This window comes from Rosa chinensis, chromosome 2 (assembly GCF_002994745.2).
Source record: "Rosa chinensis cultivar Old Blush chromosome 2, RchiOBHm-V2, whole genome shotgun sequence".
NCBI lineage: Eukaryota > Viridiplantae > Streptophyta > Magnoliopsida > Rosales > Rosaceae > Rosa > Rosa chinensis.
Window position 1 is genome coordinate 10344813 of NC_037089.1, and position 27038 is coordinate 10371850.

A 27038-nucleotide genomic window follows, 5' to 3' on the forward strand; every position below is an offset into this window, starting at 1 on the left:
CAGTTGATGTACGTTGTTTATTAATGTTCATGAATTGGAATTAAAACTAGTTCGATTACTAAAATACCCCTACAAAAAATAAATGTTCATGAGACAGTTATATATTTATAAGGTTACAGATAATTTGGGGTTATTAAAAACATGTAAGGATATTTTGGGTAAAAAATATAATGCATTCATGAGTCTTTGATTCCTAAACTCATACATTTGGGTATCAGAATCTGAATTATTCAGGAAACTATTTCGGACAATGAATTGGAACCCACACCAATTCCAATACTTATATAAGTTAGTAAACGCAGGAAAACTCATATACCGAAATCATTCTCTTCATTTTCACTTCCATTCCAAGTAAGTAAATGTGTCATTAAGTTATTTGATTTAATTTCTATCCTTGAGCTTACACAAAAGACCATTATGGTTGGCTAATGTTTTCTATACTCATTTAAAATGGGGTTAACCAATAAGCACAATCACCTACTTACAGACTAGGTGTTGGAGGACGTCGTCAATACTATAAGATCTTTAAGCAAAATCTCATGAGTTCAATTAATTGACGTGTGTCTAGGGGAACATATGGGAAGATATGAACAAGTCGATTCGTACCCAAATTTTGAGTCTTTATTTTGTCCAATATTCCAAATACATCGTCCCTTAATTATGATGAAACCACCTTCAATTTTCCACAACGACTCAGAAAAGCACAATAATGCGGACGCGGTACAGCAGTACCTGATCGTCAAGAAGAAACTTAGCCAAGCCAACCACCATTTTGAAGAAAATGGTCAAGGAAAACCGCGTTCCGCATGGACTATATATACACCATTAAATCTCACACATGGTACTCCATATATACCATCAAAAGCCTCCATGAAAATGAAGCTATATACCTTTATCATCGTCTCCCTCACTTTGTTGCTGGGTATCTCCGCAGAACAATGCGGTAGACAAGCCGGTGGAGCTACCTGTCCGAATGGGCTATGTTGTAGCGAATATGGGTGGTGTGGCAGCACAGCCGAGTACTGCACTAAAAACTGCCAAAGCCAATGTAGTTCAGGCGGTGGCTCAACCCCTTCTCCGACCCCAAGTGGTGGCGGCGGTGATGTGGCTGGCCTCGTTAGCTCCTCTCTTTTCGATCAAATGCTCAAGTATCGCAACGATGCACGGTGCAAGGGCAACGGTTTCTACAAGTACGATGCTTTCATTGCTGCTGCTCGATCATTCCCTGGGTTTGGCACCACTGGAGATGATGCAACGCGCAAGAAGGAGCTCGCTGCTTTCTTAGCTCAAACCTCTCATGAGACCACTGGTCAGTAGTACTAACTTGCCAAATCAATATTGGCCGTATTTCATATTTTTGGTTAATTAAATTAACCGAGTGCGTGTCATTAATTATATGGTTGATTATGTAGGTGGATGGCCAAGTGCACCCGATGGTCCTTATGCATGGGGTTATTGCTTTGTCAATCAAAACGACCAGGATGTGCATTGTACAAACCCAGAATATCCATGTGCTCCTGGCAAGAAATACTATGGTCGAGGACCCATTCAACTCACCCAGTATGTCTCTTTTCATTCATTATATTCAGATTAATCGAAGTAAAAATTAGTTCGCGATTATTTTCATTTAGAAAGTCATTATAAGTGTATGTTAACTATAACATAAGAACATCTTTAGCAATGCTAGCCATTTTTGAGTCAAATTTTAGCCAAAGTAGCTAAAAAATCATTTTGGCTAGCCACTTTAGAAATACGTCAGCATCAGTGCTCTCTATTATAGCTAGTTTTGAATTTATATTATTTTTTAAAGGAAGATTACATAGTTTAAATGTATTTAAAAATTACATAAAATAACTAAAAATGAATGTTATAAATTATAGAGAGACTCATCTCGCTCTCTATATTTACGAGCGAGATAGCTAAAAGTTATAATGGAGAGCCACTTAGGAGTCTGGTGCAGCTGCTAAAATATATAAAATATTAAACATGCTATTCAAAATAGCTAAGGAGCCAAAATAGAGAGTCTGCTAAAGATGCTCTAACATTGTTATGAGAATGCGAATAATATTGTTATAAATCTGTTGACACACATTAACGTGTATTGATTTACTTGAAAGGAAGAAAAGATAGATTAAAGCATTCAACTGAAAATTTGATAAATTCATTGCTAGCTATAACTCTTGTGGTGGTGGTCCGAATGTTGCAGATGTTGAAGAAGACTTTGATAAATGAGACTCATGACTTTTGACTTGTTGATTTTTGTAGCAATTACAACTATGATCAAGCGGGTAAAGCAATCGGAGCGGATCTAATAAACAATCCAGACTTAGTGGCCACAGACCCGGTTGTATCATTCAAGACAGCAATATGGTTTTGGATGACTCCACAATCAAACAAACCATCAAGCCACGACGTCATTACCGGCAGTTGGAACCCATCTGATGCAGATAGATCCGCGGGTCGGGTCCCTGGATATGGTGTGATTACAAACATCATCAATGGTGGAGTTGAATGTGGGCATGGTCAAGATGATAAGGTGGCGGATAGGATCGGGTTCTATACGAGGTACACGGGCATATTGGGAGTGAGCCCTGGAGACAACTTGGATTGCTATAACCAAAGGCCCTTTGCCTAAACTGGGTGGTCATAAAGATCGTAGTATTTCTACCAAATATTTTGTTTGATAACTTATAATAAAGACGCAATACAATTTCATGTAATAAGAAATTGAGTGGTTTGCTTAATAAAATACACTGTGAACTCAAAATTTGCTTAAACTCAAACTTGGTAACTAAAGTTTTTCCTTTTCATCACTTGTGCAACAGTTAGTAAGTTCTTAGTTAATTGAAATAAAATGACTAACAAACCAAATTGGTCGATTCTCCACTCATTGAGTTATTGAATTTTTATTTTTATAGAACTTTCACAGAAAAGAAGTGCATGAAAAGCTCCTGAAAATTGGAAGTATTTTTTTGCACAATCACCTTGTTAGCATCAACATAAGTTTTGTTTCATGTGATCAACAAGGTAAAAAAAAAACAAAAAGGGTTTTGTTTTTTTGTTTTTTTTAATAAGAAAAGACTAAGACATAAAAACAAAAGAACTAGATATAAGAGCCTTGGGCAACCCAGCCCTAATTGAACGAAGGCGGAACCCTATTTTTCTAAGCTTGCACATTCGGTGGAGGGTGACCCATATCAATATAAACATAAGTTGGATCATATGAAATTATGAATGAAAGCAACCGCAAGCTTTTCAATCTTGGGCCTTTGATAACGAGCTTTGCTTTCTCTGCTCTTTGCATACCAAATCTTTCAAGCCTCCGAACCCGACTATCTCGCCCGCGACCCGTCTCCGAAACCCCCCAAATTCCCAATCTGAAACCCTCCAAAAACCCTAACAACTCCAAACTCACAGAGCTTCCACCAAAACCAGAACAACCAGAAATGGGAAAGATGACCCCCTCAGTACGATCACTAGTCTCAACCTCCCTCATCAGAAAGCCACCTTCTTTATCCCCAAACCAATCCCCATCTCATAAACCCCATAACTCTCAGACCCACCTCACCAGAAAAACCCCACCTCAAAATTCCGGCAAAACCCAACTCCAAACCCGGACCAAAAACCCATTCACCTCCCCAAACCTCTCCGACGCCAAAAGGGTCTTCAACTCCATCGCCACCGCAACAAAAACCCCTCTCGATCTTCGCGTCCACAACGCCCTCCTCCAATCCTACGCCGCAATCTCCACCGTCAACGACTCCATCGCTCTCTTCAACCACATGATCAAAACCCAACCCGCATTCTCGCCGGACCGGTCCACCTACCACATCTTGCTCGCCCAGTCCTGCACCGTACCCGATCAGACCCTCCAATCTGTTCACCAAGTCCTCAACTTTATGCTCAACAATGGCTTCCACCCAGATAAGGTCACCACCGACATTGCCGTCCGGTCACTCTGCTTGGCCGGACACGTGGACGAGGCAGTGCAAGTGATGAAGCAAATGTCGTTGAAAAACGCGGTACCGGATACTTATACGTACAATTTTCTTGTCAAGTGTCTCTGCAAGTCGAGAGTTTTGAGTACTGTTAAAGAGTTTATTGACGATATGCGAAAGTCTTTCGATTTGAAGCCGGATTTGGTTACTTATACGATTATGATTGACAATGTAGCTAATAGCAAGAATTTACGTGAGGCTAGCCGATTAGTGAAGGAGTTAGATAAGGAGGGGTTTAAGCCGGATTGCTATGTTTACAATACGATTATGAAAGGCTATTGTATGCTGAGTAAGGGTAATGAGGTGGTTCAGGTGTTGAAGGACATGCAGGAGAATGGAGTGGAGCCTGATCTTGTTACATATAATACTCTGATTTTCGGGTTGTCGAAGTGTGGCAGGGTTATGGAGGCGAAGAATTATTTGCGGATCATGGTGGACATGGGGCATTTCCCCAACGAGGTGACTTATACTTCATTGATGAATGGATTGTGTCGGAAGGGGGATGCATTGGGTGCAGTGGCATTGTTGGAGGAGATGCAAGCGCAGGGGTGCAGCCCGAATGAGTGCACCTATAATACCTTGCTTCATGGGTTGTGTAAGGGAAGGTTGTTAGAGAAAGGGCTGGAATTGTATGGACTGATGAAAAAAGATGGGATGAAGCTTGACACGGCTTCGTATAGTACACTTGTGAGGACACTTTGTAGGGCAGGCAGGGTTGCAGACGCTTATGGAGTGTTTGATTATGCAGTTGAGAGTAAGAGCTTAACAAATGTTTCTGCTTACTTGACTTTGGAAAGTACAGTTAAGCAGCTTAAGAAAGCACGACCTTGATATATCACGGGTATGTTCTCTATTTGCTATTAAAGCATTGTTTCCACTTTCCACATATTCTAGTACTCGTTAAATTTTCCATGATTGATTTTATCTTTGCTAAATCAAGATGCCATACTGTTGTTTATCAATTCCCGTATTGGAGGAAGTGGCCCTTGATTTATGATTTATGAATATAATAAAGCTGGGACTATCCTGTTGTGTAAAGTTACCAGTTTGCAGTACATCTAAAATTCATAATCTGAGGCCAAGTGAAAAATGTGATGATCAACGTTAAACAGATAGCATATCTAATTATATGTTTGCATAGTTACTCACTTGCAAAAAGATATGACAGAGTTTTAAAGGCAGTGAAAGGGATTTACGTTTTTGTTTTAACTGGAAAATGTACAAATGTTTTCTTTTCTGATGTTTGCTAAAGTTACTGTGAAGCGATTTGTATGCTTTCTGGTTACCTAGTTTTAGATCATTTTCAACTGGTACCATAAGTTTATTGAATTGGAAATCCTTGGCCAAAAGAAACTTGGTTATCAAAATTTCGTGCAATTTGTAATCTGATTTTGAACCCTCTTGCCCTGATATAATAGGTTAGAAGTTGAAAATTAGATCCTTATTTACCTCCAGCCTAATTGTTCTTATTCTTATATGGAATCTTTACTGTTCTTCTATGTTGTGCTACAAGCATTATGTCAATCTACAAGGTCCTGACTCAAATGAAATGTTTCTTGTAATTTTGGATCCCCAGTTTTGTTATGGGGATGTTTTAGGTTGTTGTGCTAGAGTTGTCAAGACTCATCCTTGGTGAAGCAAAGAAGGTTGCATGTCAGATTAGCACTCTATCAAATCTATCTGCTTCTAGCCAACCAAGTGACCAACTCTCTCCAAGGAACTCCAAACTCCAAATAGTCCCAAATGGAAGGTCCCGGACATGAGTCACTGTAACTGTGATACATGTCTTGCAATGTAATTTGTGATGCTGGAAATAGTGGAGCACCTAGTGGAGCCAGATTAACCGACTGACATCAGCCACCTTTTTAAGCTTAATTTCCACTTCTTTGGTTTAACCATCCGGAGCAAAAGTTCTGCCCTCAGCAAGTTGCGCTCCAACAAAACACCCTGGTGTCAGCAGAACTTTTCTCGCTTATCGCTATTGGCATCAGACACTATCTTCTATTGATTGTTGATGAGCTACTAATGCAGAGCTGTACTTGTCTGTTGGTAACCATATAACACTGATTGTAGTTGTCAAATTGCCTTTTCGTGATGGGATTGTACAGAAGGCGTTTCTGAAGGTCGTCTATCTATTATCCATAGACCATAGTTGTGATATTGCCTTTTTGAATTCAGATACAAGGATTAGAATAAGCCCCGATTGGTATTTGTCTGTTACAGACTCAAGAACTATGTTAGATATAATAATATCCTTTGCTCTATCGCAAAAGTAGATACTTGTCTATATATAAATTTTCAGACTCAACCACTGGATGAGATATATGATCCGCTGCTCTATCATAAAAGTAGATATTTGTCTGTATGTACGTTTTCACCGTGAAATACTTGAATCGATGTGTTCATTTAGTGAACACAAATTGGCAAAGGCAGCAAAGGGTGCCATAAATAATGCATCAACTAGCACTCTGGTAGTCTCTTGGAGAAACAAGTTTTGATAGTATGGAGTTGAATAGAGGGAAATTTCGGTAAAAATCGATATTTTATAATCTAGCTAGAGTTCAAAAATATCGATGAAAATTTTTTGGTTGTTTTTGAGATATTTATATCCTAGCCTTATACTGGTGCAGTAGCATTGCTCTTTGTCGAAGCTTTGCTCTTTGTTGAAGCTTTGCTACTTGCAAGGTCTGCGTTTTGCCAACATGGTTAAACAAAGTGCATGTGATACTAAATGTGGCCATTCCCGATGGTTAGGCTCCTTTGTGACACTAACTTCCAACACCTTGCCGCCCTCTCCCACCTAAAATGTTTAACTACTAATCCTGGTTTCAGAATAAAATGGTCATTAAAAATGTCTCATTGTCTCCAATTAAACAATGGGTTAGTGGTAGTACACAAAATGATACGGAAATCAATGCTTTTCTGAGAGAGATTTGTGTACGATTTTGAGTGCAATTTTCCGATGGAATCATTGTGGTTAGATTAGATGAACCTAGTTAATTACGTCCATTGCAAGCCTAGATTTCTTTGATTATATAGGTTTAGATTTCTGCTAAATCTTGTCTCGATTTGTCGTTTTCGTTTCATTTTCACCCACTTCTTCGACAAATGGACAACAATGCAATGCCAGCCTATGATGTTCATAAACAATTCGAGAAAAGGATATGATTGAATTCTGATTCAGAATGTGGTACTTTTAATGATTGGGGAGGCAAGAAAGCACACGATTATTACGGCCTGTACACATTGTTCTCACAATAGACCAAAGAAAGAGATAGAATTTGTTGGTTGTTCACCAAATTTGATACACGATCTTAAAAAAGCAGGAGGACCCAGATTGCCGCCACATGCAGAATTGCAGAGAAAATGCCATCAGCTAGTGTTATATATACAGATTAAAAGGATTGTTGTCCTTCAGGGTTTAATTTCAACTGTGTGTTTTTCAAGACCTTTTCAAACCATAATGGCTCAACCAGTGAGGTCTGTTAGCTTGCCCTCTAGGCTAAACCCCATTTCCCAAAAGATCGAGTCAGAGTTAAACAAGCTAAGGACTTGTAAATCTTCAAGTCCTCTAGGGAGTGAGACTCTTTTAATCAGTTTGTCAGGTCTAGCAGAGCTGTTCAATTCCATTGAGGAACTGGTTCAATCTCAACTGACCCAACAAGCTCTTAGCCACCAGCAATGTAAATCACTAGTGGAAGAAACACTAGACGGGTCAGTTTGGTTGCTAGATTCATGTGGCAATGCAAGAGACTTGCTCTTGACGATGAAGCAACAGGTTCAAGACCTTCAATCCGCTTTACGTAGGAGGAATTCGAGCATTGATAGCAGTGTTCACGCTTACCTTTGCTTTAGAAAAAAGGCAAAGAAGAACGTCGCAAATAGTCTCAGAGAATTGAAGAAGATGGAGAGCAAATTTGGGTGTTTTTTGCATATGTTGGATGTAGACTACAATTTACTAATTGTGATCAGATTGTTAAGAGAATTAAGTGCTGTCACAATTTCTATGTTTCAGTCCCTATTTGTGTTTCTATCCATGCCAGTGACTACTAGATGGTCATTGGTATCAAAACTGAAGGCTGTGACATTTGCGACGGCCTCGGAGAAAGACCAGAAGGTTTACAATGAAGTTGGAACTGTTGATGTTGCTCTCTGCTCACTACACAAGAGTGATGCCAAGACTGACGTGAAGATGGTGCAGTTGAGATTGGAAACACTGGATTGTAGCATAACTGGGCTTGAGGCTGGTTTGGAAAGACTGTTCAGATGCCTATTACAACATAGAGTGTCTCTACTCAATCTCCTAACACCATAATTAGTAATCTCCATGACAGTGATCACCATTCAGTCATGGCATCCACATTTTACAGGGTAGTACCATGTTCATGAACCATTTTGTATAGATATTCCACAATTCTGGAAATTCTTATAATGCAATTGCATATATATTATTATCTTTTTTATTTGATCTGTGTTCTTGTTTCATCATATGAAAGCTTAATATCTTGAAAAACCCATTCCATAGTTACATGCACCCTTACTCTTCAAAAGACTTCTGATCAATCTTTTCATCAATTGAAGTAGTACTTATTAGTGTGAGTCATGGCTTAACATTAGGAATAGAATATATTGTAATTATTTTGTAGTTAGTACTTACCTGTTCTATGTGTGGTAGAGAATAGAGACGTAAGTCAATTGTATTCCTGTAATCCTCTTTATATACCTCCACTGTGAGATGAATCAAATATCAGAAAATGCATTCTCTCAACCTTGTTCTATTTGACTTGGTGTCAGAGTAAAGATCCGAAAAGGACTTTGTCTCTTTTTTCTTCTTTAGTCTTCTCTCAATCAGAGGAAGATAGTTGACGAAGAATCCATTTGGGTTAGACGACGTCGTTCGCCACTGTTGGCAGACGTTATCCTTCTTCCTCGATCAACTCCATCATCACACAGTCAATTCGATCGGCTTCGTCTTCATCCCAGGCCAAGACCGTCGTCGCTTCTCTAATCCAGACCGGCCTCGTCTCTTGTCCAAACCGCCATCGTCTGCCTCCGACACCAGAGATCAATCTCTTCAGTTCGTCGCCCAATCTCTTTCGTGCCTAGACTCGACCTAGTTCCCGTCCGGCCACTGGGCGCAGTCCCCGACCATGCCCAGACTCGACCCAGTCCCCGTCCGGCCACCTGATCCATCTTTGGTTGTGCTCCAGTCCACGATCGTGCCCAAACTCGACTCAGTCCGACGTCGCAAGTAAGGCCATCTTCCGGTCGCTCACTCGGTCAGCCCAGTCAACCTGCCTCACTCGGTCAACTCGATCAGCCCAGTCAACCCCAATAGGTTACAACAACAAAAAACACAGTTTCTATTATTGTAATTTGTGGAGCCTTCTATTCTTCTTATTTCTGCTGCATACTTTGGGTTTTGCATGTTCTTTTTGCTACTGTATTATTGCAATGGGTGGTGATGAAATTGAAGGCCAGAGTTCCAGGATCAATGATGTCCAAAAGGTTGAGGTTTCTGTTCGAAGTTCAGACGGTGGTTCTTTTGGAGGTACAAAACTCAATGGGACCAATTTCCGAACGTGGAAGAAGATTATGTCTATCCACCTTCGTGGCATACACAAGATGGGCCATGTGACAGGAACAACCAAAATACCTAGTGAGGAAGATGTGGATGCCTATACTAAGTGGGAGGATGATGATGGATCTGTGATGACAATTTTATTTAAAGCCATGACTGAAGATGTGCTACAATTGGTGGAAGAGTGTGAGACTGCTGAAGCAATATGGAAGACATTGGGGGATCTATATACAAAGGAGTCTGATTTTATACAGGTTCATGAATTGATGTGCAAAGCTGCTAGTATGCAACAGAATGGGCAACCAGTAGCTGTGTATTTCACCAAGCTGAAAAATGTATGGGCTGAAATTGATCAGAAGTGTCCTTGCAAGATCAAGAACCAGGAAGATCTTGTGTGGTACCAGAAGGAGAAGGAACTTGAAAGGGTTCATGTATTCTTGAGAGGGCTTGATGAGAAGCATAGCAGTGCCAAGGGAGAATTGCTTAGAATGACAGACCCTCTTAGTCTAAACACAGCTTTCACATATGTACGAAAGGATGAGTCTCAGCAGGAAAGTGTCAAACATGCACATGTTGAAGTGTCTAGCCTAGCCATTCAAGCCAAGTCACCGACACCTTTCCTTCATTAGCAGAATTCAGTCCCACTTCATCAGCAAGGTCTTCCACAAAGTTTCACCAACCGCCCTCGTCCTCAATGATCTTATTGCAACGACCTTGGACATGTTCGAGAGACTTGTTGGAAAATGAATGGATACCCTAAAAAGAAGGGTTATCGTCCTAAGGTGAAGGCAGCTGCGGTTCAGTTGGTCCAAGAACCAGACTTCTATGGTGTGGCCGGATAGGATCATCGTAAGACAGGTGGGGCTACTCCTACAGCCTCTATAGCTAGTCGTGGTAAGATTAGTATGGCTTTAAAGGTTTCTAACTTTGTTGGTTCTGATACATGGATTATTGATTATGGTGCCTCCGATTATATGACTTATGATAAATCATATTTTACTGAATTGTCTTCTTCACCAGTGTCCTATGTAACCAATGTCAATGGTGAAGCCTTTCCTGTGTTAGGGTCAGGGTCAGTTCGTATAACCCCACCTTAGAACTTCATAATGTGTTATATGTGTCTGACTTGTCTCATCATTTGATATATGTTCCCCAGTTGAATACTTAGTCTAAATGCTCTGTAACCTTTTATCCTATGTATGTGATTTTTTAGGATCTTCTCACCAGGGAGATAATCGGTCGGGGGTATCTGAGGGGCAGGTTGTTCCATCTGGATCAGACATACGCAGGGGAGAAACCAGGAGCACAATCCCGCGCCACGTTGATCAGCTAAGTGAAATTTGGTTGTGGCATTGCAGGCTAAGGCATCCCTCTTTTAGTCTTATGAGAAAAACCATGCCTACTTTGTTTATTGGTATGGATGAGTCTGTTTTACATTGTGAAACATGTGTTTTGGTCAAGAGTCATCGTGCTACTTATTCTCCTAGTATTTCTAATAAAAGTGTCATTCCTTTTGAGTCGATTCATTCTGATGTTTGGGGACCTTCTAGAGAGCTCACTGTATCGGGTATGAGGTACTTTGTTTTGTTTATTGATGATTGTACGAGATTGTCATGGGTTGCTCTTCTTAAAACCAAAGATGAAGTATTTCCAGCTTTTCAAACCTTTCGTACTCTTGTTCAAACACAGTATCATAACACCATTAAAATCCTTCGTTCTGACAATGGGAGAGAATATGTTAATCATGTTTTTCAAGAGTTTTTCAAAACCCATGGGATTGTTCACCAAACTACATGTCCACAAGCACCAGAAAAAAATGGAGTGTCTGAAAGGAAAAATCGTCATTTACTTGATATGGCTCGGGCCCTTCTCTTTAGTGCTCATATGCCTAAGTATCTTTGGGGTGATGCGGTACATGCTTCCTCCCATCTTATCAATCGCCTTCCATCTAGTGTCCTTCAAGGAAAAATTCCATTTGAGGTTCTTGCAACTCATGTTTCCTTACCTTCATTTCATAATCTTCTAGCTCGTGTCTTTGGTTGTGTTGATTTTGTTCATGTCCCTAAAAACCAGAGGTCTAAGTTGGATGCCCGGGCACTTAAGTGTGTGTTTGTTGGTTACGGTGGCTATCAGAAAGGGTACAAGTGCTATCATCCACCTACCAGAAAGTACTATGTCATTATGGATGTTACTTTCTTTGAGGACATGAGCTATTTTTCCTCTTCAGATACAGCTATTCAGGAGGAGAATTCATATTTTGAAGAGCTGTATCAGGGAGAGGGGGAGGAATCAGAAAGAGGAGAAGAAGTCGCACAGGCAAGAGGTATTTTGACAGATCTAGTTGAGAGCATCAGCTCGTCACCTCCAGAAGCAGAAGCTCCAGACATTCAGACATAAGTTTCAATCACTGAAAATGAAGTTGAAGACACAACTGCCCGTCCTGCCATCACTTCTACCCCTGACCCACAACTTCCTGATACTGAAGATTATCCATTTGAGGTATGTCCACCCACTGGTACTAGTAGTAGTGAGTCTAATGTTGAGCAATATGTGTTACCAAATAGGACCACTCGAGGTCAATCAGCCAAAAGATATGAACCTACTCTTACTGCCAGATCAAAATACCCAGTAGCCAATTATATGTCCACTAGAAGGTTGTCTAAGTCATATGAATCATTTGTGAATCAAATATCTACTGTATCAGTACCTAACAGAGTGCATGATGCATTGGGGGATCCAAAGTAGAGGAAGGCAATGGATGAAGAGATGGAGGCATTGCAGAAGAACAATACTTGGCAACTTGTGCCTCCACCACAAGGCAAGAAGTCTGTAGGTTGTCGTTGGGTGTTTACTGTGAAACATAATACAGATGGATCAGTGAATCGGTACAAAGCACGCCTTATAGCAAAGGGGTTTACTCAGACGTATGGTATAGACTACGATGAAACGTTTGCTCCTGTTGCCAAGATGAACACTATTCGGGTTCCGCTCTCGTTTGTTGCTAGTTTAAACTGGCCACTTCGACAGTTTGATGTCAAGAATGCATTTCTTCATGGAGAGTTAGTCGAGGAAGTGTACATGAGCCTTCCATCTGGGTATGTAGTTGCTTCTCCTGGTGATTTTGTATGCAAATTGAGAAAGTCTCTGTATGGTCTCAAACAGTCGCCTTGTGCTTGGTTTGGGAGATTTTCACAGTTCATGCGGAAGGTTGGTTACAAACAGAGCAACTCAGATCATACCTTGTTCCTCAAGCATCAACAAGGGAAGGTAACAGCTCTAATTATTTATGTGGATGATATGGTAATCACCGGCAATGATACTGTTGAGATGGATAGACTACAGAGATAGCTAGCCTCTGAGTTTGAGATGACGGACTTGGGTGAACTCAAGTACTTCCTAAGAATTGAGGAAGTTAGGGGGAGAGAAGGGATCTACCTGTGCTAGAGGAAGTACGTTCTTGACTTGCTGACAGAGATAGGTTTGTTGGATTGCAGACCTATTGATACTCCTATTGAGCATAATCATTGTTTAGCTGAGTATCCAGATCAGGGACCTACTGATCAAGCTCGCTATCAGAGGTTAGTTGGGCGCTTGATTTATTTGACTCATACTAGACCAGATGTTGCATATGCAGTGAGTGTGGTGAGTCAGTTCATGCATAACCTGAGTGAGAGTCACATGGATGATGTTATGAGAATTTTAAAGTACCTGAAGACAGCTCCAGGAAGGGGAGTATTGTTTTCTAAACACAACAACATCCTTGAGGTTTGTGGCTTTACAGATGCAGATTGGCTGGAAATATTACAGACAGGAGGTCGACATCAGGTTACTTTACCTTTGTGGGAGGTAATTTGGTTACATGGAAGAGTAAGAAACAGAAAGTTGTGGCGCGATCTAGGGCTGAGGCCAAGTATAGAGGTATGGCTCACAGAATATGTGAATTGTTGTGGCTGAGAAATCTGTTACGTGATCTGGGTTTCAAACTCAAAAGTACTATGCAGTTGTATTGTGACAACAAGGCAGTCATTGACATATCAGAGAATCCAGTACAACATGATCGTACTAAGCATGTGGAGCTTGATCGTCACTTTATAAAGGAGAACCTAGATGCCAAAATTATTAGCTTTCCTTTTGTTCAAACTGAAGAGCAACTTGCAGATATACTTACCAAAGGAGTTTCCAGGAATGTATATTATGACTCACTAAGCAAGTTGGGCATAGTTGATGTGTATGCTCCAACTTGAGGGGGAGTGTTAGTGTGAGTCATGGCTTAACATTAAGAATAGAATATGCAATGTACTTAGTACTTACCTGTTCTATGTGTGGTAGAGAATAGAGACGTAAGTCAATTGTATTTCTGTAGTCCTCTTTATATACCTCCACTATGAGATGAATCAAATATCAGAAAATTCATTCTCTCAACCTTGTTCTATTTGACTATACTCAATAATATTCATCCTTTATGTGGCTGCATCTATGCAGCTAGTGCCTCTTATACACTACTAATAAGTTATATACTAAATCTTTTCACATGAATTGCAATTTAGGAGTTTATATAAATTCAATTCAACTGTAATAGTAGTAGCAGTAGTAGTAATTATGTGTCACAACTCACCGTCGCATTCAAATTAGCATCATTAAGAGACTGTGCACCACTATCTAAACTGAATACTGGGATACCCTAATTATATTGATTTTAAACAGGAAAAGCATAAATCTTTAGTTGAATTGCGATGGTTGTGTTTTTCGATTGAAAAAGTGGATCAGAGTTCCTTAAACTTCCTACGTCGAATCTCTTAAATTAATTAATTGATACATGTTGGTGTTCAAGAAAAACAAGCAGTAACAATTGGTAGTTGCCAAAATCAGCTCCATAAAGTCTTTAATCCTTCGGCAGTATAGCACAGAAGCTAAGTTCATCCCATGGCTAGTGAGATTAATAATGGTATGATCGTGCTCGAGTAATCATACTCATGTAATATTGCAATGTAAGTGATGAGGTTAAGCACACTGAAGGATTTTATATGCCTCTTTCAACCTTAGAAAAATCAACTCTTGAACCTTTTTTTTTTTTTTAAAGGGTCCAAAACCATGATTTTAAGGAATTCTAACTGGTGGAACTCAAAATTCTCAATCCATTTTTGTTTTTGATAGATTTTCCAAAGTTGAATAACCAAAAAAATCACTCAAAAAATTGGGTTGAGATTTTTGCGGTCCGTCACTTGGAGCTCCTAAAAATCATGTTTTATCAATGGTCAAATTATGATTTAGTAGATTTTTGATAAAAGAAAAGTATTGACAAGATATGACATGTTTCAGCATATTACGACACATCCATACGTGTCAAATTATGGCAAGAGCACTTTTCATTCAAATTTTCCTGTGTCATATTCTCGTCGCTAAAGTATGGCTTTTACTTTTCAAGAGTTGGTCCAAGTTACAGCACTCAAAAATATCAAAATAAAATTTTTTTAATGATTTTACCAATTGCCGACTTAAAAATATACAAAAAGACTTTTGGAACTCAAAAAAGTTCTTAATTTTTTTTTCATGGTTACTTGACACATGAATTATGACCTATTATGATTATTAAATTATTGCTCCAACTTAGTTTTACAAATAACCAATATGCTACTTTTCAAAAAAAAAAACCAATATGCTATTTACACATTCCTAATTTTTTCATTGTGCCCATCATCCAATAAAATCAATAGAAGGTTTACTATTTTGGTTTCTATGGTCATGAATCAAAGTCGCCGACTAACCCAAAAACTAAAGGACCCAAGGTCCATTGTCGATCTTCATCGAACAAGCAAACCAAACTAATAGCATATTTGAAATTCATTAGAGCCAACCTCGTACAATATTGGTCTAATAATTCGGTAGATCTTGTAAGATTCAATATAATCGAGAGGAACTAGCTAAGTTGATATTGGACTTATTGGAGCCAAGAAGGAGAATCAAAATCACAATCATTGTAGCCGGTAAATCTAAGAGATCATAAAGACATAAAGTAGTGGAAAATGTGTTTAATTGCATATTGAATGCTTTGATGATCTAAAAGAAAAGAATCTATATGGGAAGTATGAGGTTTCGAGTGAACACTACAATGCAAGCAGAATTCGTTATAGAGATTGGGCTTTAACATGAAAATTGAAGGCTAAGAAAAAATGGTGGTTATGTTGGTAGGGCTTCTTCAACATTCTTCAACACTAGTAAACATTGACAATCAAAACTAAGATATTATCTATTTAGATAAATTCTTAAGGAACCAAAGCTGGGATTTTGTCAAGAAAGAGATTTTTTTTTTCCTTTCTTTTTTGTGTACTTATTAGTCATTTTATGTGTTAACAAAATTAATTATTACTCAAAAATAAAAAAGAGGTCCAAATACTAAATTTGCAGGTAAAGCTCTCCCCACTTAATAAACCTCAAACTTAGTTTTACAAATAACTAATATGTTATTTACACCTCCCTAATTTTTCATAATGCCTGTCGTACAATAAAATCAATAGAAGGTTTACCATTTTGATTTCTATGGCCATGAATCAAAGTCGCCGACTAATTAAAAAAACTCCAGGACCCCAGGTCCATTGTCAATCTTCATCGAACAAACAAACCAAACTAATAGTAGATTTGAAATTCATTGAAGCGAACCTCGTACAACATTGGTCTAATAATTCGGTAGGTCTTGTAAAATTCAATTAATTGAGAGGAACTAGCTAAGTTGGTATTGGTCTTATTGGAGCGAAGAAAGAGGATCAAAGTCACAATCCTTGTCGCCGGTAAACCCAAGAGATCATAAAGTAGTGGAGAGTCTTGGTATTATTTCAGGATGTTTTTTTTATGCTTATTGTAATATGGAGTTTAGGCTCTACGTTCCCCCCTTGTATTCTGCAATTTCATTAATAAAGGCTTGAGGACAGCCGCACCAGCTCCACTTCAAAAAAAGAGAAAGTAATGGAACATGTGTAAAAGATGATGGTCTTCAATTATGGCCCATTATGATTTCTCGGACATGATTTAATTTATGGCCCAATGCACTTTTTTTTTTTTTGAGGAGGCCCAATGCACTTTGTAGGCAACAGTACTCGCTTGCTTGATTTCCGACCGTTCAATCAACATATAAATAGCTTTCTACCCCTTTCATCTGTGAGTGACCATTCACCAATATCATAATCTTCGTCGTTCTGATTCCCTCTCCACAAGAGATGTCGTATTTTATAAGAGCGTGTTCTATGCTGTTGCGTGGATGGTACCACTATAGCTATTGATTCTTCTTTGGAGATGAAACTGGTTGCGTCTCCGGTAGGTAAAAATTTGGAAATTACCACGACGACCATGTATTTGGTGGAATCACCGGGGGAGCTACTTTTAGTTCACAAATATATGATTATGACTTTTATACAGCAGCACGGTCCTCTTTTACGTTCATTCGGTGTTTACAAGTTGAACGCACCCAAAAAGCAATGGGTTCTCATGAGGAGCTTGAATGATGGAATATTATCTTTGGGTGATTCTGATGATGGTTGCTTTGCTGCTCCTGCTCAAGATTTTCCTGGTTGTCATGGGAATCGCATTTATTTCTCCCACAAATTTTTATTAAGCGGTGTTAAATTTAAAGGAGTATGCAGGTACGTACGTAGAACCCTCTGTCTTGCCTCATTTAGATGAATTTGAAGATGTTGTCGTAAAATCTCATGCCTCGTCATCAAATTGGCATGTGATCTCTTATAGAAGTTCCCGTTAATTACCTCCTGCGTAGATATGAAGCTGGATGCATATGTGCACAGATGAAGAAAATGAGTTTGAACTGTTTGCGAATAGAGTACTACTGATTTCAATCTGTTTTATGGTTCTAGCTTCTTTAGTATCCCTCATCTAGGAGATCGCTCAAATATGTACTGATTCTGTTGGCCTTGAATTTCTTTCGCAAGCGTGTTAGTCTTAATTCCTAATTTCCTATTAACAAATGTAATTGATTGACTCTTTTTTTTTTTCTTTTTTTTTTTAGAATAATAATTGATTGAGTCTTAATTAATTTTTTAAGCTCTCTCATTCTCTCCAGACTCCACGGTCTCCACCACATGTTATTCCCTCTCGTGGCAGGTCAATTAACTAGGTAGCTGATCCGTTGAACGCGACTATGCATGCTTCATGGTCAATATTTTTAGGTTTGTAGCCTCACATGTGAATTCAGCTAGCTAGCTAGGGTTTATTATATAGTTCATGGCCTTAGAGAGGGTGCACCCGTCAAGAAATGTCAATGCGTGGACTAGTCAAGTAACTGTTCACTGTTATTGGACATGAGTTTTCACCTTTTTTTTTTTTCCTTGACCCAGTCAAGACGGTTCATTTTTCACTGTTCATCAATTTTTTACTGTTCATTGATTTTTGGGTGTAAGATATAAAGAAAATGGTAGGTATTTATAGAGAAATTTTTACAATTTTTTACAATTTTTTTCTTACCGTTTGATTTAATATATATACATATTAATTGGTTGCCGTCATATCTACATCTTAATTGAAACAGACGGCTGAGATTACTTGACCGTTGCTTTCAAATTTTATGTTCACCCAACGGCTAGCTTCCACACGTCCTCTCTTCCGCCCAATTCTTGTCGCTAGGCAACAAACAAGTCAACCCACGCGGTCAGCAAATGCGGCTAAACCTCATTTGTGCGTCGCCTCCACGCGTCCTCTCCCCCGCATCTCTCTCTGCTTGTCTATCGCTAACATCGGCCACGTCCGGCTTTGGGCCGAGCTGGCGTCTCCTCGATTGGTCATAATTTTAGTCAGGGCTTTGCCCTTTTTCTTCGACTCTGTCAAGAAAGGCCAGATATTGACTAGTCAAGGAAGGCCCGGTGGAAGCAAGTTTTGGTGTTTGGCTGGTCGCCATCTCACCAAATCTAGCTGGTGACCGGTCAAAAACAAACCGGTGGACTTGCTCTTATGGGGCGGCATACCATTATGCCTTGATGCAATTGAATATTTGGTCTAGTCGTCTCTGCGTAAACAGCGTGGACCTGTCACATGACTTCAGAGGATTAATATATATTTGTTTCACTTACGAAAAACATATGTTTATTATTGATCCCCGTATGACCATATAAGCACTTCTTTTATTTTTAGTTTTTACAGTTTGGGAAATTGAGTAAGGATCAATATTGAAACTAGCTGGATGCAGCAGAAGAGAGAATATGATCTTAACTATTAGCTGCATGGGAGAAAGATATTTATTAGTTTATAGCCAGATTGATTTTTTGCTTTCTAGCTAGGTACATTCCAAAGACAATGTACTGGTCCATGGATGTTGATGAACCGGCAGTTAAATTAAGTTCTGCATTTGCAGGAGTTTCCGGCCCATAGGCTGTCGGAGACAGGAAGAATCGATCATGCTCCTCATAGATAGAAAACGAATATGTGATGTATCCATGCCGTTCTGTATTCTGGCTACTTGCTTTCATTGAGTTGTTGTTTCATCAGATAGAAAATTAATCAAGACATCCTTTGTCACATGAGTGTTACAAAAGAAGCTGTAGATAATTTTCTTACAAATACTTATATTACAATGCAATGATAACTTAAGATCAAAATAATAAAGATCAACAAGATGATAGACGTATATACGGTATAAAAATTGCAAATCATCTATCTTCCAGCAATAGCTGTAACCCGTCCACCCATCAAGCAGCTGGAGAAAAATTGCAATTTCCAATGCATGCATGTATATTGAGCAATACATATCTTCTGCCTTAATGCCTCCTTGTCTCTCCAAAGAACACCAACATCATCATGCATGACACAAATGTCAGACACTTCCATAATTCAGTGCCATATATATGGAAATAGTGCCAATTTGGAATAGATATACAGAGCATTGTTGTTGAAATTAAAATATGAGTTCCTGGCCTATAATTCATGGCCATTAATAGTACACAGCGCCTATCCAATAGTGCTCAGCATATACTCTCTGGGTTCTTTAAATTATGATGAAAGACACAGTCGACACTCCTGAGTCATGGTCTCATGGATGATATGGATTCGATCATTGCAATAATATCGACAGTAGTATGAAAACTACGTCGTTGCACTCAGACAGCCATTCATCAAACATTTCTATATGTTACGTCAATGATTAAGATAAGATTATTTAGTTAGTGCAAAGAATTTTTATATAACTGATTAACAGGGAGGGGATTAGTGATGAAATGATCATGCATGAACTCATCCATTAATCATCAAGCAAGTTGGGGAATCAAGAAAAGCCATACAATACAACGAGGCTAGCAATGCAGGCCGTTGTTCACGTTTTAAAGAATATATGCTGATATAATGCCTACCAATTATTGAATTCTCAAACCTAAGCCATTGATTATCTCATCTCATGCCAATTGGGACTTAGAAAAAGGGAAAAGGAGGTCTTTTTCTCGTTTCTGTTGGCTAAAACCTAAGTTGCAGGGTATTAAAATCTTTAGAAAAGACGACTCATTGCGTGTATTAAAATCTTGAGTGACTTATGAAAAAGACGATCAAGGCCGGCTAGCTTCTTCTTCGTTTTTGTTGATCTGAAATATCTAGGGTTTTTCTTTGATATGGGTGAAATGAAAATAATATGTACGTCATGTTTTGTATAACACAGTACATGATCAAGTATTTCAAGGAGACAGCAATGTCAAATTTAGGTCATCATTGTGGTCATTCGCTCAGAAGCTGATCACCCTCACAAAAAACTTAGCCTTGTATTATTTCAAGAAAAATGGAGATCACGATGTGCAACTAGCTAGTTCGTTCTTGAACATGTATGGTACAACCCTATAAAGCGTGGGTTCCATGAGTCCATGACGTGCTAAAGTTAGTGAATACTATTTGTACGTGGAAGAATTTGAAATGAGGATTGAATCAAATTCAATCTTATATCTATTGATCTTCTTTTGGATAGTGTTTTCTTATGGATACACATTAAAAGAAAATAATTTGGAAGATAATATAAGAGACATGAATATATGATTCAGAAACTAGGGTATCAATTGTATTAATTTCACTGTATAGCTATACATATCACAAGTTCTCTAAAAAAAATTGTAATATCAAAGGAAATCCTTATAATATGCGGATGCCTTGGATGATTTTGAGACAAAAGTGGGGAAATTCTAGTATAGTGGTGGGTCTCTCATACCCACATTTACAAAAGTGAAAACAAATTTTGTTGTCAAAGTTGTAATTTGAGTCCTACTTTGTGTAATCTTAGTTCTAATAATGGTAATTACACCTCTTAAGACATTTTACAAGTTTTTGAACAAATTCATTGTCAATGTTGTAATCTTAGTTCTAATAATGGTAATTACAACTCTTACGATATTTTTACAAACTTTTGAACAAATTCGTTGTCAATGTTGTAATTTTTGTTTAACTATATGTAAATAGTGTAAATGAATATGGTAACTTTTTTCTCAATGTTGTAATTTTGGTTCAAATAATTGTAAATTTTTGTTCAAATAGTTGTAAATGAGGGTATCTCATACCCACCAATATACTAGCTTGTCTCGACAAATATGATGGCCTTTGAGTATCCCACAAATTATTGCGAGATTATGTTCAATAGAGAAGCTCTAGTTTTGATCAAGCGCCTAAATACGCTTTCCAGACCACTCTCAAGACCTTCAATGCAGACTTCCAAAGCCTCCAATTTCTGATGTGCAATTTGAATCTTCTCAACTTCAGAAGATTTGCATAGCGAGGATAGAGCAGAATTCACACCATCCAACTCATGCCCTTTAATGTCTGCCTGAGATTCACATGCTACGACTCCTTTGTGCATCAACTTTGATACCAAAGACCACTCGTTTGACTTGGAAACTGGAACAGCCAAGAACACCAAGAGGGATTGGAAGATGGACATGTTCTTTGCACAAACTTGTCGAAGAACCCTAATCACTGAGGCGAGATGCTCATCTTGCTCTAGAAGTTGCGATGACCCAATCTTGATGTCTGCTTGTTTCAACTGTGAGATCAATTTCTTGGCATCCTTCTTCATTTTCTTGCTGAAGCTAGTGTAGTTGGCAATGCTAGTTTCAATGCTCGAGTCTCCCTTTCTCCTCCTAAGAGCAGACTGAAGAGCAAAGACATGTTCTTTGACTTGTAACATGAAATCCCTTGTGATCCCACATATGTCTAGAAGCTTCACTGATCCATCCAATAACTCATCCATGCATTTCACTTGTTGGTGTTGAGAGAGTAGCTGTTGGGTTGATGCCATTTGGAGAAGATCATCAACACAATCATACAGCTCTTCAAGACCAGATAGACCTCCGCAGATTGAGTCTGATGTTGAAGCAGATGAAATTGACTCCCATGATTGGAGCCTGCTGAGCTCTTCTTCAACTCTAACAGTTGTTGGGTGAGACCTTGAAGGCAAGCTGATTGATCTGACATGGTACTTGGCAGCCATGGTCTTGCAACTGAACCTGTTTGATCAAATGCTCAAGTGAAGTTTGTAAGGCTTTTTGCTTTGTTTTTCACAAGAGCTGAATATTGAGTTGCTTGGTCTCAACATTTGCAGAGTTGGGTATATATTGGAACACACAGGGATCAAAGGAGAGAGAGAGAGATAGACAGCATGTGGAGCCAGAGTGGGCATTTCTTGGGAGGAGGACACATTGTCACTTATTGGGTAACACTGCAGCAATAATTGCTCTTTCTTTAACCCTAAATGGTCTTGCATTGGGCATGAGGTGTCTGCAGAATCTTGTGATGGCTAGCATTGATGGCTTAGGGCAATAGCCTCAAGAGTCATTACCAACTTTGCCTCCCTTTCTGCCACATTAGCCCTTCATTATCATTTATTAAGTTGTGGCAGACCAATCCTCCAATAGCTGGCTTTGTCTGGGTTGTCTCAGTTTTGAAGAGGCTATAGCTTCAACCCTAAAATTGCCTTTGTAGTAAACAGATGGATCCGAAAGATGCTATACGAAGTAGCATACACCAAGTATACTCGATGCCTCGGTGGTTAGAATGCTAGGATCAACGTGGTCGATTATATTGCAAAATCAGTATCATTATTAAAAAGTGCACGACTGCTTTGTAGTACTCATGTCTCCGGTTTAAATTTGCCAAAGGTGACCAAAATGTTTCATGTGTAAAGGAGCTATGAGCCTATGTTGGTGCTTCTGAAGACGCGTGTCTGCGTCTGAGACAGGTGTTGCTCTATGCTTTGCTCTTTTCATCCGAGAATCATTGGAGTAGATTTCTTTCTCAAATTAATTAACTCTGTCATTTCACCAAATTATTGGAGCAGTATCTCCTATTGTAGGCATATGGAATTATGGATGTGCCTTGAAGGTTGGTACCCTGACTTCTCTCTGCTTGTTTCCATATGAGTAATGTCATATTACTTTTTAAGGGAAATAAATTTATCAAAATTAAACTTTTCTTCTCAAATCAAATAAGGAAGTTACACATTGTACCCAAAAAAAATGGAGTTACTCAACATTAATTCAAAAAAAAATCATACCAGATTAGTTTCTCAAAAATAAATATAAGAATCCGTAATCATCTATCATGGCCTGAGAGTTAAGATTCAATTTTTTTTTTTAGCAACCCTCGACAAAGCGAGGGAAAAAATTATTAAAAGAAAAAGAAAAACGAGTACATCAAGACGGTGCAAGGGGAAAACAACAACCTTACCCCTCGAAATGTTGAAGAGACATGCCTCTTCAAGAACAACTAAAGCACTACAAACTAGCTAAAACGAGTTAAGATTCAATTTGATATATCTTGTTTGTACATTTTTTTTTTTAATTGAATCTTTCAACTCCATGTATGAAAAAGATTATTATTTTAAAATTTGGGGTGCATGAGTGATTTTATAATGTAGTATTTGTATTTATCTTGGATTATAAGTGGAACATTTATCATCCCGCTAAAACCAATAGGAGTTTCTCACGTTCCCACTACACATGTATAACAAATATTTTTTTGTAAGCAAGAAGCCGCAAAACTCTGCTCTCCTCTAGGGTTAGGGTTTTTGTGTCTGTGAGAATTTTTCAACGCAGCATGGCCTCTGTTGATGCGATGGCAGCCAGGCTTACCTCCTCCCTTGCCATTGCGGAAGGGAAGCGACCTGTGGACCTTCGTCGGTCCAAGGGACTTCGTCAGCCGGAAGTGTTTATGCTTGGAAAGCTCCTAACTGCTAGGGAGTATAAGCGCCGCTCTTTTCTGGGCATGTTCAGGTCGGCGTGGATGATCAATGGCACGATGCGTGTCGAAGAAGCTGGGGAGGATGATCGTGTTCAGATCCGGTGGATCGAACTAGGGTTTGGAAGGGAGGCCATTGGGGATTCAATCGAGCCCGATTGCTTTAGCGGAATATAATGGTGTGAGCCCAGTGATGTCAGTCCCGCTGGAAAAGTCACCGTATTGGATGACGTTGATGGGGGTTCCTCCGGCCTTCCTATCCGAGAGAATCATGCGTCTCATTAGAAGCACGCTTGGTGAATTCATGGAGTATGATAAGGTGGCTTTCCGAACCAGGGTGCTGCGGATTCGGGTCGAGATTGATTATACAAGGTCGTTGCTGCTCAAGAGTCGTTTATGGGTTGAGGATGCTGTTCAGTTCATGGTACAATTCCAGTACGATAAGATGTTTGGTCGGTGTGGAAGATGTGGGCTGGTTACGCATGTCGGGTTACCATGTTCGGGGCCTGAGTTACTGGAGGAAGAGGAGGGGTCTGTTGGTATGGTGGAGCCGCCCTCTGCTTTGGCGGTGCTGCGTGGAGAGCCGGCAACAAGCACAACGGCAACTAGGGTTCAGCCTCAGGGTCCAACCGTAGTCTTTAAGGCACAAGTCCCTAAGTCTGTTTCAGAAACTTTTCTGCTGCAAACTGTGGTGCAAATGGGTCGGGTTCGAAGGCAGATACAGATCAGGGATATTGGGGAATCAAGACAGGAGGTACCACCAATTACAGGGCTACGGCTTTCTCGTGATGGTGACGAGGTAATTATCTCTCTAAAGAAGCTTCGTCTTAGTTTGGTTGTGGGAAAGAAAAATTTGGATGCAATAACTATGGGACTTGTTGAGGTGACTCCTAGCACTACTGATCAACCAAAGAGGAAACATGGTCGTCCTGTAGGCAGTCTCAACAAACTACCATATGGTACTGCTGGAAAGAATAAAACAGTCAAGAAGGATGAAGAGCATAAGAAAACTCCAAAAAAATAGCAAGAAGACCAACCTGTTGCCGAGATTGTTAGCCGCTGAAGATGGTGCTAATCCTGACCCTAAGGGGAAGGAATTGGTACTGTTTTAGGGTTCTTTCTCAGAAGTCATTATGGATGCAAGTCTTGTTCTTGAGTAGGGTTTAATCTCTATATGCTTCTCTAAGATATTTCTAGTTTGTTTTTGTACCACAATTGTGTGCTAGGAAGAATAGGCTAGTTGATTGATTTTGCCTTAGGAAGCGAGGTTATCTTGCTTAGTGTAGGCTTGCTTTCAGCGAGCGTCCCTCAGATTATTAATGAGTTTAGTTTTAGCTTAGATAGATTTCTAGTATTGTTTCGACCAGCTTGCTTATGTAAGTTTTGTTAGACTCTTGCGTGTATTATGGCTTGATTACTAATGCAATCAACTCCTTTTCAAAAAAAAAAAAAAAACTACATATGTATAACAAATATTTAGCTGTTAGTGCATACAATATACCATTTAATTTAAACAATGAGCTAGAAATTCTAATATGATGGTATTTTTGGACCAATAGGCTAGGAAACCTGAGGATAAGAGATGAATGATCAATAGTATATGTTAACAAATTAAGTTTAATTAATACTTTAATAGTGCAATATGCTTTACTTTGGGTCTAACAATGGGCTACATGCATTGAAAAAAAAGCTAGATATTTAGAAAGACCAAACTATCCATATCATCATGACATTGCATTGATGAGTATTTAATTGGAGTTTAGAATATAGTAACCAAATGTTTACCTCGATTTTGAAGACTAGCTTGAACCTAACATGACATGGGTTTATTTTAAGATAAATTATTAGGTAGGTAAACGTGTTAGCCATGTAGTACATCAAGTCAATCATGTCTCTCTATTTTTTAATTATATTTCAAAACAACTCATATTTAATTATAATGAAATATTAAAAACACCCTATGCATAGAAAATGATTGACTGAGTGTAGCGCTACATGGCACGTCTTCTTTACCTAAGAATTTTAATCCGTGAATGATCAAGGAGGCCATATTCTATGGATAATATAGGATTGTACCTCGTATATATTTTAAACCTTTTGGCATACAACACGCCTTATAAAAGTTCTTTGATTCGTGCTTACCCAAAAAACCTACGGACATAATATTAGATATAGAACTGTGCTTAGGTTAACGTTTTTGAATATAGAAATGACAATTAGGTTAATGATCTGTGCTTAATTAGGAAAAGAAAAGGGGTATAATGCCTTGTGCTTTTTTTCGGTGAACATGGTCACTCCACATGAAACTGATAAATTGATGATGATGCTCTATTTCTCTCATTACAATTGGCACTTGATTTGTTAATTAATCAACCTCAATTTAAGGACTGCAACGATCATTTGCATGCATGTGTCTAGTACTAGCATCTATTAGTTCCTAATTTCCTTATATAATCAAAAGCAATTAAATTGGGTCGACCACACTGTTCATCATGCGCAGAATTCATGCTTTGCCGGCCAGTGGCATTTGATATATTAATTTAGCAATTCAGCAAACTATATATGTATTATGGCCTTAATTACGGGAGGCAAAATTATAGTAGTCTGTTCCTTATTTGAAGTTGAATATATATTAGACTATGCGAGTAGACAACGTGGACCTGATCACCAGGACTTCAAATTAATTTATGGATGGGATGTAATATATATGTAAATATTCTCTTCTATCTACTCAGAGAATATTTCATGTACGACGTAATTTATATCCTCTATCATAGGGTTTGTGAAAGTTGAGACTAAAGATCAATTTAATAAGGAGAAGTCTGGAATGTGCAGGCTGTAAGTTATAGCTGCTGACAAGGGCCGATGTAGCGCGAGGAGAGGCACACAATTACTGAAAGCAGGGGCTATTTGTAATTTCAAAATCGACGATCGTTAGGGATTAAAATCGTGGCCGTTAAGGTAAAAAAATATCTCAAAAGACAACAATATAGCATTTCAGAAGCCACCGGCCAGCCCATGCCACCACGTCCCTCCATTCATCTTCGATCAAATGAAGCCCCTGTTAATCAACACAGTAGGGAGAGTGAAGGAAAGTGGTTGATCAAAATATATCGACGAGGTGTTCGTGAAGATCAGTCTGAACGATGGTGTAGTCGAAGATCAAGAAGGAAGGCGATGAGGAAACTTTCAGATCTCACAAAATTACGTTGGGATAGCGAATTTGCAGAAATCTGAAGAATCATCTCATCCCAATTTTAAGT

At 38.9% G+C, this 27038-nt stretch overlaps 4 protein-coding genes across 4 annotated transcripts; 3 read left to right on the plus strand and 1 right to left on the minus strand.

Annotated features, from left to right (window-relative positions):
* Nucleotides 1–827: 827 nt before the first annotated feature.
* Nucleotides 828–2783, plus strand: LOC112190204 (endochitinase). The gene is made up of 3 exons (XM_024329626.2): nt 828–1309; nt 1413–1560; nt 2266–2783. Exons 1-3 carry the CDS (start codon nt 871–873, stop codon nt 2633–2635), a joined length of 957 nt encoding a protein of 318 aa, XP_024185394.1. The 5' UTR covers nt 828–870; the 3' UTR covers nt 2636–2783.
* A 462-nt stretch (nt 2784–3245) lies between these two features.
* On the plus strand, nt 3246–6270 carry LOC112190234 (pentatricopeptide repeat-containing protein At2g17670). The gene is made up of 2 exons (XM_024329659.2): nt 3246–4839; nt 5575–6270. The coding sequence occupies exon 1, from the start codon at nt 3447–3449 to the stop codon at nt 4827–4829; it is 1383 nt and encodes a 460-aa protein (XP_024185427.2). The 5' UTR covers nt 3246–3446; the 3' UTR covers nt 4830–4839; nt 5575–6270.
* Nucleotides 6271–7461: 1191 nt separating this feature from the next.
* LOC112183671 lies at nt 7462–8313 on the plus strand. Its single transcript, XM_024322030.1, has one exon. It carries the CDS (start codon nt 7462–7464, stop codon nt 8311–8313), a length of 852 nt encoding a protein of 283 aa, XP_024177798.1.
* Nucleotides 8314–21160: 12847 nt separating this feature from the next.
* On the minus strand, nt 21161–22110 carry LOC112190569. The gene has a single exon (XM_024330008.2). The coding sequence runs from the start codon at nt 22028–22030 to the stop codon at nt 21161–21163; it is 870 nt and encodes a 289-aa protein (XP_024185776.1). The 5' UTR covers nt 22031–22110.
* Between the last annotated feature and the right edge of the window lie 4928 nt (nt 22111–27038).